Raw genomic sequence first — 17,356 nt, 5'->3', positions numbered from 1 at the left:
GATGGCGACGGCGGCGGTCTGGTTTTCTGCCACGATCGTCGTGGTCGCGACCTCCGATGTCCAAGACCTTCATGAAATTGAACAGAAAAAAACGTACACGCGCGCGCACACACACATACACACACGACCGTTCGCGCTTGTTTCGTCTCTCCTGTGCGTGGTTTTTAAATTTTTTTATCGTATATTTTCGAGTAGGGATTCCAGACGATAGTATAGTGGGAGTTTGCGCGGTGTCCGGTGAGTCGTCAATACCCACTGACCTATACCTCCGTTAAAATCGTTATTAATCATACTTGCGTAAATGATATGATATGTGTTCTACACGCCGTCCGACCGCCGGTTATTGATAAAACATAATATTATGTTATTTAAACGGATCGCGTAATATTATTAATACTATTCTATTCTCGATCGAAGTAATTTAGGCGGACCGTACCTATAGTATATTGCTACAGTGCGCGTACGAACGTCAGACCACATCCTCATCGATAGCAACCCACCCGTATATACATACCTATACTATATCGTACAGATTCATTGTACGCCGATGATCATCAATCTTCCCGAGTCTTGTAACTTTGATCGGTATCGATCGCCACCGTCGCCACCGTAACGTATCGTCGTCGTATAGAGCCCTGCGAATCCAGTCGTCTCGATCGGCGTGCAGCTGGTCTACTACGGAGGTGCACCGACGGATTGAAAAATTACACAAACGCTGTAGACAGAGCGATCGACAGAGACTTGAACGCACGAGTCTCAATCATGAGAAACCTGTTCAGCATGCTCGGTATGTCGTACACGCCTTCCAAAGGCGACGGACGGCGTGCTAGCTACAGCGCTGTTCCCGCCGACCATAGGAGACGTTCGTCAGCGGCCCGGCGTCACAGTTATGGAGCTAACAGACGAAAGAGCTTGGACCCGGCTGCGGTTCTCGGCCGACACTTGTTCGACGGCCGCCTCGCCGATCCCCGGACAAGACATCCATGTAAGTACAAACTATAATCGACTCACTATACCATATAAGTAATATTAAGTTGGTGTTGCAGTGATCACGTGCACATGTTGTTATATAATAAACCTACCGACGGGCGTATCGCGAGGGTGTGTGCATAACATATTATCGTTCAAACGTCATAGCAACTGTTATCATTGCATGATGAAACATATTATATAGATCGTCGAATCGCAAGCCAGGTATATAGAACGTCGGTGCGGAAATACGTTTATTTTACCCCAGAAGTCAGTAGACAGAGCTGATTTGGTCGAAGGGGGAGAGGCTTATTAAGTTTCTTTAGCTTAAACTTAAATGCGGGCTTTTGACAATAAATTGGTCTGATATTTAATCCTTATAAAAGTATAACCGTCAAACGTGTAGAAACTTCCGATCGACGATCACTTTCTGCGTGTGTAATGGTATCTTAAATACGTGTATCATATTACTATATATCCATGCAGTCTTTGAAATGTTTTCATATTCCTACCGTCGTTCTATTTCGTTTTCAGAGATCTCAAACAAAACCAACACCGTAGTATTATTGTTAGAAACATAAATTTTAAATTTGGTTGGTTTCAACCAGAACACACCGTGACTGCATACATCTTTGTGATACGCTCTGCTATGTATATTTACACCCTGGTGTCTAGTTCACTTTATGTTTTGCTTATTTTTTTTGGTGCTTAGAAACTAAAATTCTTACAAAGGTTTACAACATAGTCTTAATCCAGGACAATTATGATCTATGTCACTGTGGTAACGACACTCCGTGACTAAATTGCCATCTAGGCAATATATGGGCCGTAATTCATGTTTTGATAAAATTAATTTTACACATATGTATATTAAAATCTAGATTCATATGTGATTATAATATTTATAATAGATACTAAGTATAATAATATATTATATCATACAACATTTCAAACACGATTATACAAAAATACTATCGCACGGGTCCGCTTTCTGATAAAACTGTAATTAAAAAAGACAAGAAGCATAATAACTATATTATACACATATATATTATTATCGTTATTAAATAAATGTGTGCCATTGTACAAATTATTTACGATAAAACGGTTAGCGAAACGCACAGCTGGTTTACCGGAAGAGCAGGTTTTTTTTTACAAAAAAACGTCTAATATGGTATTACGCTCAACTGTTTTATTATGTTTATAAATATGGTAGGTATAATATGTAGAATCTACATATGTAGATACAATATGAATTAACATAAACACCAAACACGTATAACATTTTTTTTTAGTCCTTGTTGGCGGTATGTTTTTACTGTACGTAGATACGCGTGTTGTGATATTATAACGATTGAACTGTTTTCATCAACTTAAAAATGTGAACTAGTAAGTAATCTATAATTTCGATGTTCTAATTAATTTTTATGACGGTAAACGACGTTCCGCATAATACTGTAACTTTAACTATATTATAATATTGTACAAACAACGCATTATACATAGTAACTTTTCGTATATACGCACGATAAATCAGCAATGAAAAGATAAGATTAAAATTAGAAACAAATGTTACAAAAAATATAATAAATCGCCCGAAAGTTTACCCGAGAATAGCCTCAACACCTAATTTTAGGGCTGGACAATGAAATCAATAATCTATATATCTAGTGTTAAAAATTTATCTGCAATAGTGGTTATGTAAACATTATTTTAGTAAGACAACTTATTAATGTCAATTTATCAATGAGGGGAAGGGGCAGTAGGGCGCATAATAATAATATGGACAGCTTCATGGCCTACAACTAAAAAAAAAATAAAAATAATACTTTTCTTATAAATAGGCGTATATTAATAATTTATAACATTTAAATTTCATTAATCGTTATCATTAGCTACAGATGATCTCATCTAAAAACCTCATATAATATAATTTGAAGGACTACCTAAATATTGATAGTCGTGTAAAGTAATATTTAAATCCTGTAATAACGATTAACAACATATCTTTTTAATGGAAAAATAAGTACATTCATGAAATTCAAAGTTCAAAATATGCATTATGAAATAAAAACAACTAAGTTCAATGGCATGATGAAGTATATTTTTTAAAATTCGACCCATACGAGTTATTGATCACGTGTTTATTAAAATGCATAATATTAACAATTGAATAATAGTATACATTTATGAATCATTCAGTGGATTTTATATTAATTTGGAATAAAATGTAAATAAATAATAGGTATTGTTCGCAAATACGCAATAGTTAATAAAAAATTTGTTAAGAAATTAAATGTAAAGAGCGTACTTATAACAATGGTTGAAGGTTTTAAATTTAATTCGATACACACCATTTAGCAATATAGTATTAAAATAGTACACGAGCAATGTTAAAACTATGAATTGCTGTAAAAAATAAACTTCTAAACAATAAACTCTAAACATTATTTAAAATATATTATAAATAAAATAAAAAACTATACAAGTTTGCAGATTGTATTATTGTGGCATGGTAAACGTTAACTATATAATATAGTAACACGAAATACTAACTAGCCACTATGGGTTAGATGTGTAGACAACTACACCACAAAAGTTTGCTGGCCAAGTTTCTGATTTTAAACTTTTGGTAATCAGTTATCTAAATATTCTAAACAACTCTAATCATACATTATAATATACCCAACTATACAAGCGATATTATTTAAAATAACGTTAAACGTATTCTTTATAAATATGTTGTTGTTTGAAATGTTTAAATTAAAAAATCCATACGCTATCTTATATAATATATGAATTGGTAAAAGTGAAAACTATAAGTAGGTCAATGCTCTTTTGATATTAAGTTGAGAAAAATAATCAAAATGCCCAAGACGATTTTGCGTTTGCCTCACGTCGCATGTTTCATGTTGTTATTGTTATCGGATTGAAAAAAATAACGAGCGATAATACTTCACACACACACGAGTTTACATACACTTTATTGTATTTTAATAAACTGATAAAATATTATTTCTCTCGTGAAAAATCTTATCGAATCGATTTAAGCCGTAGCCACGTAATATATAAGTAGCTATTATTATACATCAGTTGTTACCAATGTTATTATTATATTACTATATTACGCGATGATGTGGTACATAAAATAATATTGTCGTCAGCTATCGTACTTCGATCTTTAGATAGGTAGTTGGTATGTTTAGGTCACCGGCATTCCGAACTGTAATACGCATCTGTATTATTACATAGAGCCGCGACGTAGACCTCCTGCGCGCATTTAACGATATAACCGCACTAAGCCGGAAATCACAATACCATAAAATAAATGATAATAATATTGTGTCGATGTCGTGTGCGTATATCATATGTGAACGAGTAAATTAAAATTCACAGAAAATTTTTAAATATCGATATATATGGTATAATTACGCTAGATATTATATATAAACAATTTCTGTCGGGAAGTAGTTATCAAACGATGTATAGCCAAGACCGGAACATCGGCAAGGATAGCTTGTCCCGTAGACACATGATTCAAGGCAGGCAACCGTAGTATTTGTTTATTGTGTATGGGGGACACAGTGATTAGTATCACTCAAACTGTAATAACAATGTGCAACATATTATATTTTGGAATCATAGGGGTATCTAAAATAGTGATGTAGAATTTTTAATTTAATTTTTTTTTTGAAAAAAATGTTTAATTTTATTCGTCTAAAAGAAAAAAAATTATAATTTATAATATACTGGATCAAACGATAACGTATATAATACTATATAATACATACAGAGTTTTTTTTTAATTTTCTACGAGTGGAGTGGCAGACTAATGTTGCGTGGGTTGTGTGCCGTGTACCACTCTATTCCATTCATCAAAATTTTGAATACTTATTTTGACGGTCTATAGTAGTATATACTCAATTATAAATTCCGCGTTTTGAATATTATACCCAAATAATAACTGCCATAAAAATGTTATTTATTACAATTTAAATTATGGCAAAAAAATATTTTACTTTCTTTTAAAAACGTTGAGATAATTAATGTTTACTGCTAAAATGAATACTCAGTTTATCCGAGTTCTATGGGCAGTCCTTGCTGTTCAATACTTATTTTATTACTCATTACATATACGGTAGCTAGTTAATAAATTATACGTCACAGGACATTAGCTCTTAAAATATTCAACTCTTATAGGTAGAATATTATAATAATTGGTTTGTAACAATATTTCTTCGATAGATATAATTAATTCGTACATACGTAAATAAAAATGATTACACAGATACATTCAAGTCGGATAATCAGTGTGACCTAATTTTATTGACGATAATTATTATAATATTATAAAGACGTTTCCAATTGACTGATGTTTGTATATGTGCATTTATAGAAATGACTTAAGACGCATTATAACTATTATACATGTATATAATATACGTATCCACTACGGCACTATCCAACATGATTTGAATATTAAATATCTAATATTATAATATAGCGTAAACTGTTAAATTCACTCTCGGTTGATTTTACTTTTTAAATATAACGCATTTTGGTTCTCTATTGTTTACAAGAAACCGAAAGGTTTTGTAAAAACGTAATTACACGAAATAGTGGCTGTATAGGCTGCGTGTTATTTTATATTTATATACGTGTAAGGGGACGATAGATTTTATAATTGATTTTTAATTTGTCTATTATTCGTAAACGACAAAATGTATTTTCGACGAAAACAACTCAATTTAAATATATTTTATCGAAATGAAACACCATCGATACAGAACGATTTCGATACAGAAAAAAACATTGGGATAAGCTAATTTGTTTTAAATGGATATTATACGTCATATTAGTACCTAATATTATAATATTATGGGTGTTGTATTTATAAATACCATTTGCATTTCAAGATCACTACGATTAATTTTAAGTATTCATTCAAAAATAATGTTGGTCTTTAAAGTTAAATACATGTTATCAGTTATAGTTATTTCTACAAATTTGTATAAAACATCAATATCCTTGCTTAAAGTTTTTACCAACAATGAGCTATGTTATTATTTTACATGGGATAATATTTTAGTTTGGGATAATTAATTTATTAAGACAAATTAAATTTCATGTGAACATAATAAATAAATATCGATTCTCAAAATAACTACTATATCTTTAGTGATCAAAAACGTACTTAGTACTGTTACGTTAATTTAAAATTTAATATTACACGTTACAATAATTATCATAACGTACTAGTTAATGTACTGCTTATATCGGTATATGATTTTTCACGAAGTGCAATAATTGTATACGATTATAGAATTAACATTACAAGCAGTTTCCAACCTGAAGTACGTGAAAAAAATCGAATAATAGTGTAAAATATTGAATTTATTTATTTAAAACGATTTGTTTCGAAAATATTTAATATATTATGTTATAAAAATGAAAATTTGTGTCACAAATTAAAACTTAACCATCAAATTATTTAAAGATATGGAGTATAGAATGTAGTGCAGAATTTTTGTTATTTTTTATTTAAATATTTTAAAAGTAGTTATGTGAAAAAGTTTAAAAATTATAATGAGGGATACAATCTGGCAAAATATTAAACTCAGGGGTTAGGTTTTTCACGAAAAAAAGGTTAGGAACCGCTGCTATAAATAAAGATATTAACAACAAGTAGCCAAATAGATACTTAATGAATCGTTCATGATCGAATTGTGTAAAATACGGCTTAACGTAAATATTACTTGAAACATAATATAATTATGTGTACTATGTCAATAGGTGTGCTCAAGTTATCCGATAGTTTGTTATGGTTTATGCAACGGAATGACTATTCAAGTTAGTTCCCAATTGACAATACTTACCGATTGGCATTTACCGAGTGGTTTATAGGTAGCATATTATGGATTTGTTCCGATGAAAATTCATTTCTTTCAAATTATTACCATGCATTCAACCAATAACATCTCCCCATTTTACACAGACTTGAATTGTGTAGAATATCTGTGTCAGTCGTATTATAAAGGTGTGTCCAAATTTTATTGAATAATCAATTTTTTTAGATGCCTATAGATAAATATCTATTTTATATGTCCGTGATAAGTGCTATGTAGTTATAATGAATTGTTAATAAATGAAAACAAAATTAATAAAAAATGAATAAAAAATAATAAAAATCTATACTGATTAAGTAATATTTTTTTCTAACAACATGATATTTTTTATAGGCATAATCAATCGTAGGAGCCAGTGCTCATAAATCCCTTCACGTACTCAAGCCTATGAGTCTTATATGTATATACATTAAACAAGTACAAGAAATAATCTATATCATACGTATTCGTCAATATTAATAATAATAAAATAGGTGCTTAATAATATTGTCATTAATTTATTAGTGAAAGTTTTTTTTTTTTTTAATTTATATTTTTAAAGATTTTAATCTCGTAGTTTCTTTATTTCTTTGTTTCCATTTTCACACTTAAATTGTAATAAGTATAAACACGCGTAACTAGCTATTAGTTATAGGTTAACTTGCTATAAGACGATAAGACTGACGAGACTTAAACATAACCACAGTCTATTATAGATTCAACGTTCTATTTATATTTTATAATGATAGTAGTTATACAATTTTTATGATACGAGAACTTTCCCAGTCATCGTAAAACTTAATGCAATTTCTCAAGTTAACCGATTTGTTTGTACATAAAATAGAAAGCAATATGAACTGTTGTTGTATGCAATGATAAGTAATTTTTATCGGGAACCAATTTGTATACTTTATTTGACCTGAGAACAAATTCCGTATCGCCCATTAAAAGAATGAAATGTTATGCGTGATATTAAAATCATTAGCGTAAATGTACATATAGGTAATTTATAGTAATATATGGGAAATTAATATTGATAGCTACTTGATATGTGTGTTTTATTATTTTATTACGCAATTTATTAAGTAGGTATATAAAAAAAATAATAAACATTGTTTTATTATTAATGTGTATTATCTGCTACTTATGACATTATCTATGTTTTTTTTTGTGGTTAATGCATGCAATATAAACGATTAGTGTAATATACGTTTAAATGGACAGTGATGTTAACACAGAACGGAGGTAGATGACTATATTATTAAAATGTGTTGATACCATCGTCATGATATAGCGTATCAAATTGTACGTTGATATAGATTTAAAGCTGCTAAGTATTAACTATTTAACTTCATTAATTTAATTTAATGCGAAAAATAATCTTATCTAACATAATATTAAAAACCTAAAAAAAGTAACTTCTTTCTAGGTTTTTTTATTTTACAACAAAATTCCCAGTATTCTGTAAAACGCAAAACTAACAAGTGCCGAATGGATAGTAATTAAGTTAAATTTCTGATTAATTTCCTATATTTCTTGTAATGTACGGATATAAACATAAATAATTCGTATCTAATTGAATAATTAACTTTACATGTGAAAAAAACTGGTTTTTAAATTTATGTTTAAATAATAAAAAAATAACTTTTAATTTCTATGCTAATTCAATTAATTATTTTCGCCAACTAATTTCTAACTAACTGATTTTAAAATTTAGGAAATTTCGATAATTATCTTGTATTCCAACTTTATTTTATATCAAAGTAACTTCACTTAATTAAGTTAAAATAAAATTATCGACTTGCCTAGCTTTGTATAGGTTATAAAAACGTGCTAATTTTTCTGAAAGCGCAATGACAATTGAAGCACTTTTCAGCAATGTAATATACTAATACCAATAACACAATTATTTGTTGTGACAAAATAATACATTCTAAACAAATGTACTACTTATCTAAGTATCTATTATTTTATAAGTGATAGTGATATGTGAGAAGGAGCTTGAAAATAAATGAGTTCAAAAATTTAATCTTGTAAATACAAATCAGATTTGAAAATTGAAAGAATCAAGTTTATATATGCTCTCCCATACTGATACAGTGGCGTAAATACGGGGAGGATCAAGGAGATAAATCCCCCCATAGGCTGTATACACACAAATAATTATAGTTATATCCTATAATTTAAAAAATTATTATTATTTTTTTTTAATCAATAATTGATTAAATTTGCAAGAATTAAAATATTATAATATATTGTACAATATTCTCATTGGTATCTTCATTTATAAAGTTATATCTCTCTTCACCATGACAAAAACCTTAATACGCCACTTTACTGATATAATAGTATTCTGTTAAAAATATATGGAAATAAAATAATATTAATTATAATCATAAAAATAATAGTCAATAAAATACAATTTTTATTTTTATTTTGTCCAGTTTATATTAATTGTATACGTTTAAGTGAGATATTCGAGTTTTATTATTTGTTCTAAAACCGTAAATCTAAAATAAAACTTATATTATTATTTCGAAATTGTAAATGCAGTTGAATAATAGCACTATCATATTTTCAAATTTTCAGGATTTTTTTATGCTATTTAAATAGAGCCCAGAGAAGATATAAACTTCTATTTTAAAATGACAACCTCACTTTTATATAGTATTTAAAAACGAATAACTTTTCAGAGAATATCCAAATCAAAACTTTAACGAGTAGTTTTTGAATTATCTAATTGTGTATACTAAGAATTATAGTAGATCCATGATAATGGACTTGTAAGACATAACGACTATAGTAATTATTTATATTAATCTATCAATATTTATAAAACTGATCCAAGTACAAATACAATAAATACTAGATTCGATTTTTCATCCATCTTATATTTTTATATAACCGTTTTTAAGAACTTTTGTTTTTAGTATCAAAAAAAATATTATTAACTAAAAAATGATTTGTTCATATTTTTAGTTAGGTTTATCAACATAAAAACAAAAAATTATACAGTAGAAAAGGGGAGTTATAATTTGAAAAACAAAAGTTTGCATCGCCACAGGATATCTCTTAAGTAGTACGAAAAATCTCAAGAATTTGAAAATATGATCATAAAGTTTATTTAAAAATAATAAAAAAAAAAAAAAAGTTATAATGAAAAAATAGAACAGATATTACTAGTTGAATCATTTTGTATCATGTATAGCTACGAGTATTATAGATTATCCTGATTTAGATTTTAGATAATATGCTAGGAGAACAAAACCATCAATTTTAGTAATATTTTTACGCATACACATATGAGTTGAGGAATTTATGAAGATAATACGCGTTATTATAATATGTTCTTAAACTATGTACGTATTAAGTTAGCAGATGTAATTCTGTTTTACAGCCAACGACGATGACGTGCAGTTGGGTAATATATAGTATGTAGATACTTACCACCTACTTATTATAATACGCGCCTTAAAATAATACTACATACAAGATGGGATTACCCATGTGCCATGACGAACATGCGATCGAGTTAAAAATTTAAATTAGAAAATATAATCCGGCGATCAACATTTGCACTTCCGTATGACCGCAGTACAGAAAATAATGGTAATTACAATATAATAATATTAAAAACTGTATGTACTGCAGTCTTCGAGACGGTAGTAAACAAGTCAACTCTATAATAAATTACTTTGCTAGTATAAACTTTATTATTTTCATCGGCATTCGAACTTATATCAGGCAAAAAAAAATATTCGTATAAATAGTTAAACGGACAATAAAAAATAAAAAAAAAATTGAAATACTCGAAAAAAAGATCTCATGTGAATACTAACTCACGAAAAAGCTGAAACGCGTAGGTCTCCACGGATGCCCACCTTCGTGGTAAAAAAATTCATAAATATACTTCGCACAGACACAGGAATTTTCTGGATTAGGTATGTCTCTACTTGACAGACGGCTCTGCGTTAAATTCCAAAAATTATAATTTAAAATTTAATACAGAACGCATATACAGATCTCTTGTAGGCGATTCGCATTTCTTACTGTATAATAAATTAACAAAAATATGGGTTGTGTTTCGTTTATGCTCTGTTCTGTGTACAATAGTAGTAAAAATAAATATCTATAATAATTCACTCATAAAGGTTCTTCTCGATATGGTATTTTCGGCGCGATGACAAATCATATTATCATAACGTGCATCACAAATAATATTATTGTATAAATAGTTGGCGCAGCAGACACATATCTATAGATATAATATTACCATATTATGTAAAACGCGACCTCGCGGACCACGTTGTTCAGAATCGATTTAGCAGTCGAGCGTCGAGCTGTGCACTTGTAAATCGCACGACAATAATTATACACATGTTGAATACAAAATGCAATATCGTCTCGCAATGTGATAACGCGCAATAGCTATATAATATATGGGCACAGTCGTTATGGATCGTTTTCATAATAATATTTATATATTATCTATGTATTCTGTGAGTACTTACTACCTATTATATTAAATAAAGGCGTAACATAATCGATGTATGGGTGAGATAATCTCAAAAACTACTCGGTCGATTTTCATAAAGTTTGCGTCAATCGATTCAGCGAGATCTGTGTAGAGCGTTACACGATCCATTTTAAATTATGTTGTAATTATGTATGCAAGGTATGTTTGTTTTTATTTTGAATCAAAGTCTATTTCATGTACGAGTACTATAGGCGTCCAACCGCCTGCACTATTTTCAATAAAAGTTGTATCAAATGAATTCGTTGAAACTCTTCGGGAACAAGTATGTTGAAGTATATTTTCTATTTCGGAATTCGACCCTTTAACCAATCATTTAGTCGTCTTTAAATATTTTTGCGATCGGGGGTATTTACGTCTAACCACTCTAACCTAACCGTTTTTAATTCTCTTCGATTACATTTAGACAGAAATACATCTATCGGTGAGCTCCATATTTTGTAACTCATCGTATTTTTCTTCGAGCGAAGTTAGCGAAGTCAACATTAATATATATATTTAGTGGCGGATCCAAGGGAGTACCTTCCCTGTCAGTGCATTACAGAAAAATTTTGAAATGGTTTTTTTTTTTTAATATATTCATGGATATAATTTTAAAAACTATATAAATAACCTATAATATAACAATCGGACAGTCGGTGTTGTTGAACGTCAAAAGCCATTATCGTTGGTTTTTACTTTTTATGCGTATTCAATAAAATAATCATATTAATGACTAAAAATCAAATCGGTAATCGTATTTTTATCTTTTTCTACACAATTTCTACATCAATTATTTGTATACGGAAATTTACCGAGATCTATATAATTAAAATTTGAATATTTATTTTATTTCAATAACACATTTATGTATAAACATACCTATTATATTTGAATACTTTGTTTTATAATTTATTGAATACCGTTTTTTTTTTTTTTTTTTTTTTTTTATTGACTTTTATTCATTTAACTGCCAACAATCAGAAATAGTACAAATAAATCATAGTATTGATTTTAATTATTTTTGTAGATTTTGATTTTTAAACGTTAAACGTCGATAAAATAGATATATAGCAAAAACAACAATTATTTTCTTATTTAAAAAAAAAATCATAAACCGTTGATATTTGATGATATTGAAAATAATATATAAAATGAAAATAAAATTAGCAATATAACTCAACACATAAATTCTACATTGACTATATCTGTATTGAAATTCTTTCTATATCGACTAGGTCTATTGTATTCAATAACAAAAGTGACATAATTAATTATATTATATAAGTATAATATTAAATAAAATATCAGATTCAAAGCGATATAACATTTTATGTCAACTATGGGTTACACTGTTATTAATTTTAAATTTCCTCTAGTTGCTTGAAAATCGTTCATTTCAGTTGCATTGAATAATATCCATATGTATATCTCTTATAGTCAGAAATATGGAGGTGCTTTTTAGAATATGCGTATTATTTAGATCTGATGAGGAATGTCGCAGTCGATGAAAATTAAAGAAATAAGTGACATTACCATTATTAACTTATAAAAAGATGATATTAAAGCTCACGGAAATATTCCTATAACAACAAGTGCTTTCTAAGAATAATATGTATCAGTGGCGGATTTAGGGAGGGGATGCTTGGGAGTCGTAGCACCCACCGTTCCGCATATTTTATTAAAAATTATTAATAATTCGCTGAGGTGTGAATTTTTGGTACGGACTATCAAAACAAAAAATTACATTATATATTGTTATGTATCTAATTATTAAAAAATAATATATGTTAAATTGTTTATAATTTTTGTATTGCTTAATTATATAATAAATCCAAAATATATGCACAATGCAAAACTGGGTTTCCTCACTGTTTAAATACAAAATTATTAATTTATTTTTCACATTGAAAGATTTATTAATTAATTATCAATGCATAAGATTTTTGGCGTATTATGTTGCATTTAATAATACACGAATAATGTTTGTTTTACATACTTACCTAAAACGATAAGACATGTCGTATACTGAGGTGAACGCGAAAAAAATCCTTAACGTTTTTGCGTCGTAAATTTTTGCACGTTTTCATTTTATGTAATCCGAACATGTTTCGAGCATTTTTTTATTATTATTCCACCAAAGAATTTCAAACGACCGTGTTACCGTGCTTATTATTATTATTATTACGCTTAGACTGTGTGTTAACGGGATTAGCTCCGATTTCCCCGTTTCCCCCTTGATTGTGCGTAAGCTCCTCAAAACCTCTTCAAAACACCGGACAAATGTAAAATGTTCAATCTTTTTTTACATATTATGATTGCATACGTATAATAAGATATATCCACTTATGAAATCTGAAAATGAACAGCCCAAGGGGAGGGGACTTGAAAAGCGATTAATTGAGGTTGTCCATACCCCACCGCATTTGCTTAAATTTCATTGAAACAGCAGATATAATCGCTAACACGTATATCACCTTATTATAAATATTATCACTTGTCGGTATCTTATTGTAAAATTACCTATTGATCTAATGATAGTTATTGCGAGTGTCGCCAATTATTTTCTAAATTTTAACTTTTACTATTATTCTATTGATTATTACGATTTGTCGACTGTTATTAATTATCATTTCAACACATAAGTACATAACTACGTATAACTAAAAATTTCTATCAGTTAACAAGCCACGATATTAATGGGTACCGCAGAAAGTCGATGTATATGTAGGTATAGCTATATCTTTTGTGGACTATTGTTACTCTTTATTTTCAAAAATTACGATTTTAACGAACTCATAATTACGGTGTGTGGTTGATTATTAATATTTAAAATTTTATTTATATATATATATATATATAAACGTATTTTTTTCATATAATACTTACTTGTATACTTCGAGTATTCAAATGTCCGTCCTTGAAATATTACCTCTTATAAACACTAATTCAGGATATCGTAGACTCTTTATAATAGGATTCAAGTGATAACGCCATCATAGGTATATTAATTATATGACGTGATGTATATTATTATGTTATATCGTTTAATTCATTCGCATTTTTATTTAAATATATTCAAAAAAATATGTTATTATACGCACTGTTGGATATGGCTCGTGCATACAAAGAAAAAGCACAGTATATACTTCGAACATTGGTAATTATTAAATAATTGAGCTTATACAAACCGTATAAATTATTATACGCGTTCTGATGGACGATTCAATGACCGCAACATAGATTATTGAAAGAAACCCGATTGCAATCATGATATTTTTTTTTTTTTATTATTAAGCAAGCTTTTCGCAACATCTGTAGCCATTGGACGTGACATTGCATTTTGCTACATAAATATGTTACATTAAACTTTAACAGATAATAAAGTAAAAATAATAGATCTTGATGATAATTATATTATACTATAAGCTAATGCTATTGTCTGACAATGTTTTTTAGACGGTTAAACACGCGCTCATTTCCTGAGAACAACTCAGTGTGAACATAAATAATTAAGCTAATTATCAAAACCGAATGAATGACACTATTAAAAAATATATCTAAACGCCATTATAAATTATATTTTTTTTTAACAGTGTGTTTTCGTATATATTTTTTCTAGGATATAATTTTCATTACATCGGAAAAACCGCACGATTTATGCCATACTTACTTAATAGTTATACGAGTATACAATAAAGACACTAAAAATAATAATTATCGATTATCAATTATTGCGATAAATCAAATTGGTGCACGTATTGTATCATAATGAAATTTTAATGTGATTCAGATGTTTACCGAAAACGAGATGTTTATCAAGGTTTGTTTGTACCGAAAGTAGGCGTACAAGTTTTGTATTACTACACGACCACTACACGGCGGTTTTATGAGATTCATTTTTACGCCTGACCGAGAGCAATAATTTTCTAAGGTCATGGTAGCCACTGTATAGGATTGATTTACACGTTACTGTGTTATACTGTCAATGCTGCACGAGTGACACTGTGCGCGATATAGGTATATTATATGCAGCGGCAATGACAATATTTTGCAGGGACGTGAATCGCGCGTAATATACATGCAAACTATAAACATCGTCGTCCCGGTGAATTAAAATCGCACTTGATAAACAAACGATATATACAACAGCGGGGTACCCCGCCATTTTTCAAAGGTCGGTTGATGGCAGAGGTTTGCCCCGTGAAATTTTCAAACAGCTATATGAGTAATATTCCTTATGCCGGGCACGAAACCGATCGAACTTAGTAGCTATGATAATAAAAACTGAACGTGAAAACAAAACACCTTGACACAAGTTGTGTAGGTATGATAAAAAAAATTGCACTTTTGTTGCGTGTTTAAATACATTTCCATAGGTAATGTAATAATAGTATAAACAATATCGACACTTGTTGTCGTGCATCTGTTCAATTGTTTTTTCGTCTAAATTCAAACGACATTACTAAATTACTCATCGTAACTTAATGGGATGATTGTTCGCTACACATTTTAACGCCGGCAGGACGATAACAACAATAAATTATTATTGTTTTAATACAACAAGGTGTTTTCCAAACTTTTAGATATGTTTTAAATATATATTAACATTGGCGAAGCATTAAAACTTAATACAAAACCATTAAACAACACTGCGATGTTCAACGGGAAACTAATTGCGAGTGTTCGTACTAATCATTCATGACGTAGATAACGCATATTTCAATAATAATATTATTTTCAAATATTTCAATAAATTAAATAATTTTAGAGTAGAATAACACATACAAAATAACATACATAATGGTTATACCTAATATACCTATTACATTTATTGTACATTTTCAATTCAAAACATGTAAGTAAAACAAAATGTTTTTAATATTAAAAAATATGTATTTAATAAAAATCGTTGTAAAATTGTTATATAGTGCACAACGATTTATTTATGATGTTTAAACACGTTTTATGATAAACATATTATTATACTGATTAATTTTGAATTCTATATTATTATTTTAATGTATGTGGTAAGCCTATACTGAAATGAAAACAAAATATGATGCACACTGTGAAGTCTTGCCTTAAGTGTTGTCTATAATAGCAAAAAGTGTATATACACATTAAATATTCCAATAATACATTTTTTTTCCACATCTTGTATCTTTTTTTTTTTTAATTCGCCTTGGAAATGTGAGAGTTTATTGCGCCGCATTCTATAATTACTATAAAAATAAAAATTTCTTTCCTTAGTAAATAATGGAAATGTAAAGGTCTCATATACGTAAAAAAATTATTTTAAATATACTTATAAATTATTAGATAGGCATGGACAAATAAATTTTGTTTTGTTTTTTTTTTTTTAGATTTCAGGAAAACTAAATTTTTAATATTTTAAAAGTATTTAGTTTTTGAAAATCCTAATCTGAACAATAGATATGATAAGTATTATTTAATTTAATTTATTTTAATTGGAAAAAAAAATTGTTTGCTCTTTTAATTTGGTTAATTTTTAAGAATGAAAATAAAACGAAAGCGTATTTTAGTTAAAAAATGACCTAACACGATATTTTGGTATTAATAAATTTATTAGTTCACGATTAGCGCCGTTGTATTTACTCCGATCTGTGACGCTCCATTCGGTTTTTTTTTTATTCTGTATAATATCTATTAGACTAAAAGATCTATTATTATAATTATAACTGTTAAATTGCCTACGTTATTATTTAATTGAAGCTATTATATTTACGCTATGTGCAAATTTTTTTTTCGCTTTGAAGTTTATTCCTAAATGTATTAATGCACACGTCTTTATCGCTTGATATTCCTCTGCAGGATACTCACAATTAAAATCTTGGTGGAGCAATCAATGTCGTTATTAAGTCATCACCAATATTTGTAAGAGGCGTTATTAACTTAACCGACTTCTAAATATATTTTTTTGAACTTATTTTGATAATCCTTGACTGATCGTCTTAAAATAATGACA

General features: G+C 28.8%; 1 protein-coding gene across 1 annotated transcript in view; it reads left to right on the top strand.

The window, feature by feature from the left end:
• The first annotated feature begins 270 nt into the window (after positions 1–270).
• The window catches only part of LOC112598318 (scavenger receptor class B member 1-like), a 77,143-nt gene continuing 60,057 nt past the window's right edge, over positions 271–17,356 (top strand). Inside the window, exon 1 of the mRNA XM_025344726.1 lies at positions 271–985. Within this exon, the coding sequence (XP_025200511.1) occupies positions 763–985 (223 nt within the window). The 5' untranslated portion in view covers positions 271–762. The remainder of the gene's footprint in view (positions 986–17,356) is intronic.

This window comes from Melanaphis sacchari, unplaced genomic scaffold (genome assembly GCF_002803265.2).
Source record: "Melanaphis sacchari strain LSU unplaced genomic scaffold, SCAv2.0 Contig47_pilon_pilon, whole genome shotgun sequence".
Taxonomy (NCBI): domain Eukaryota; kingdom Metazoa; phylum Arthropoda; class Insecta; order Hemiptera; family Aphididae; genus Melanaphis; species Melanaphis sacchari.
The sequence above is the reverse complement of the archived record's forward strand: the minus strand, read 5'-3'. Positions and strand labels throughout refer to the sequence as shown.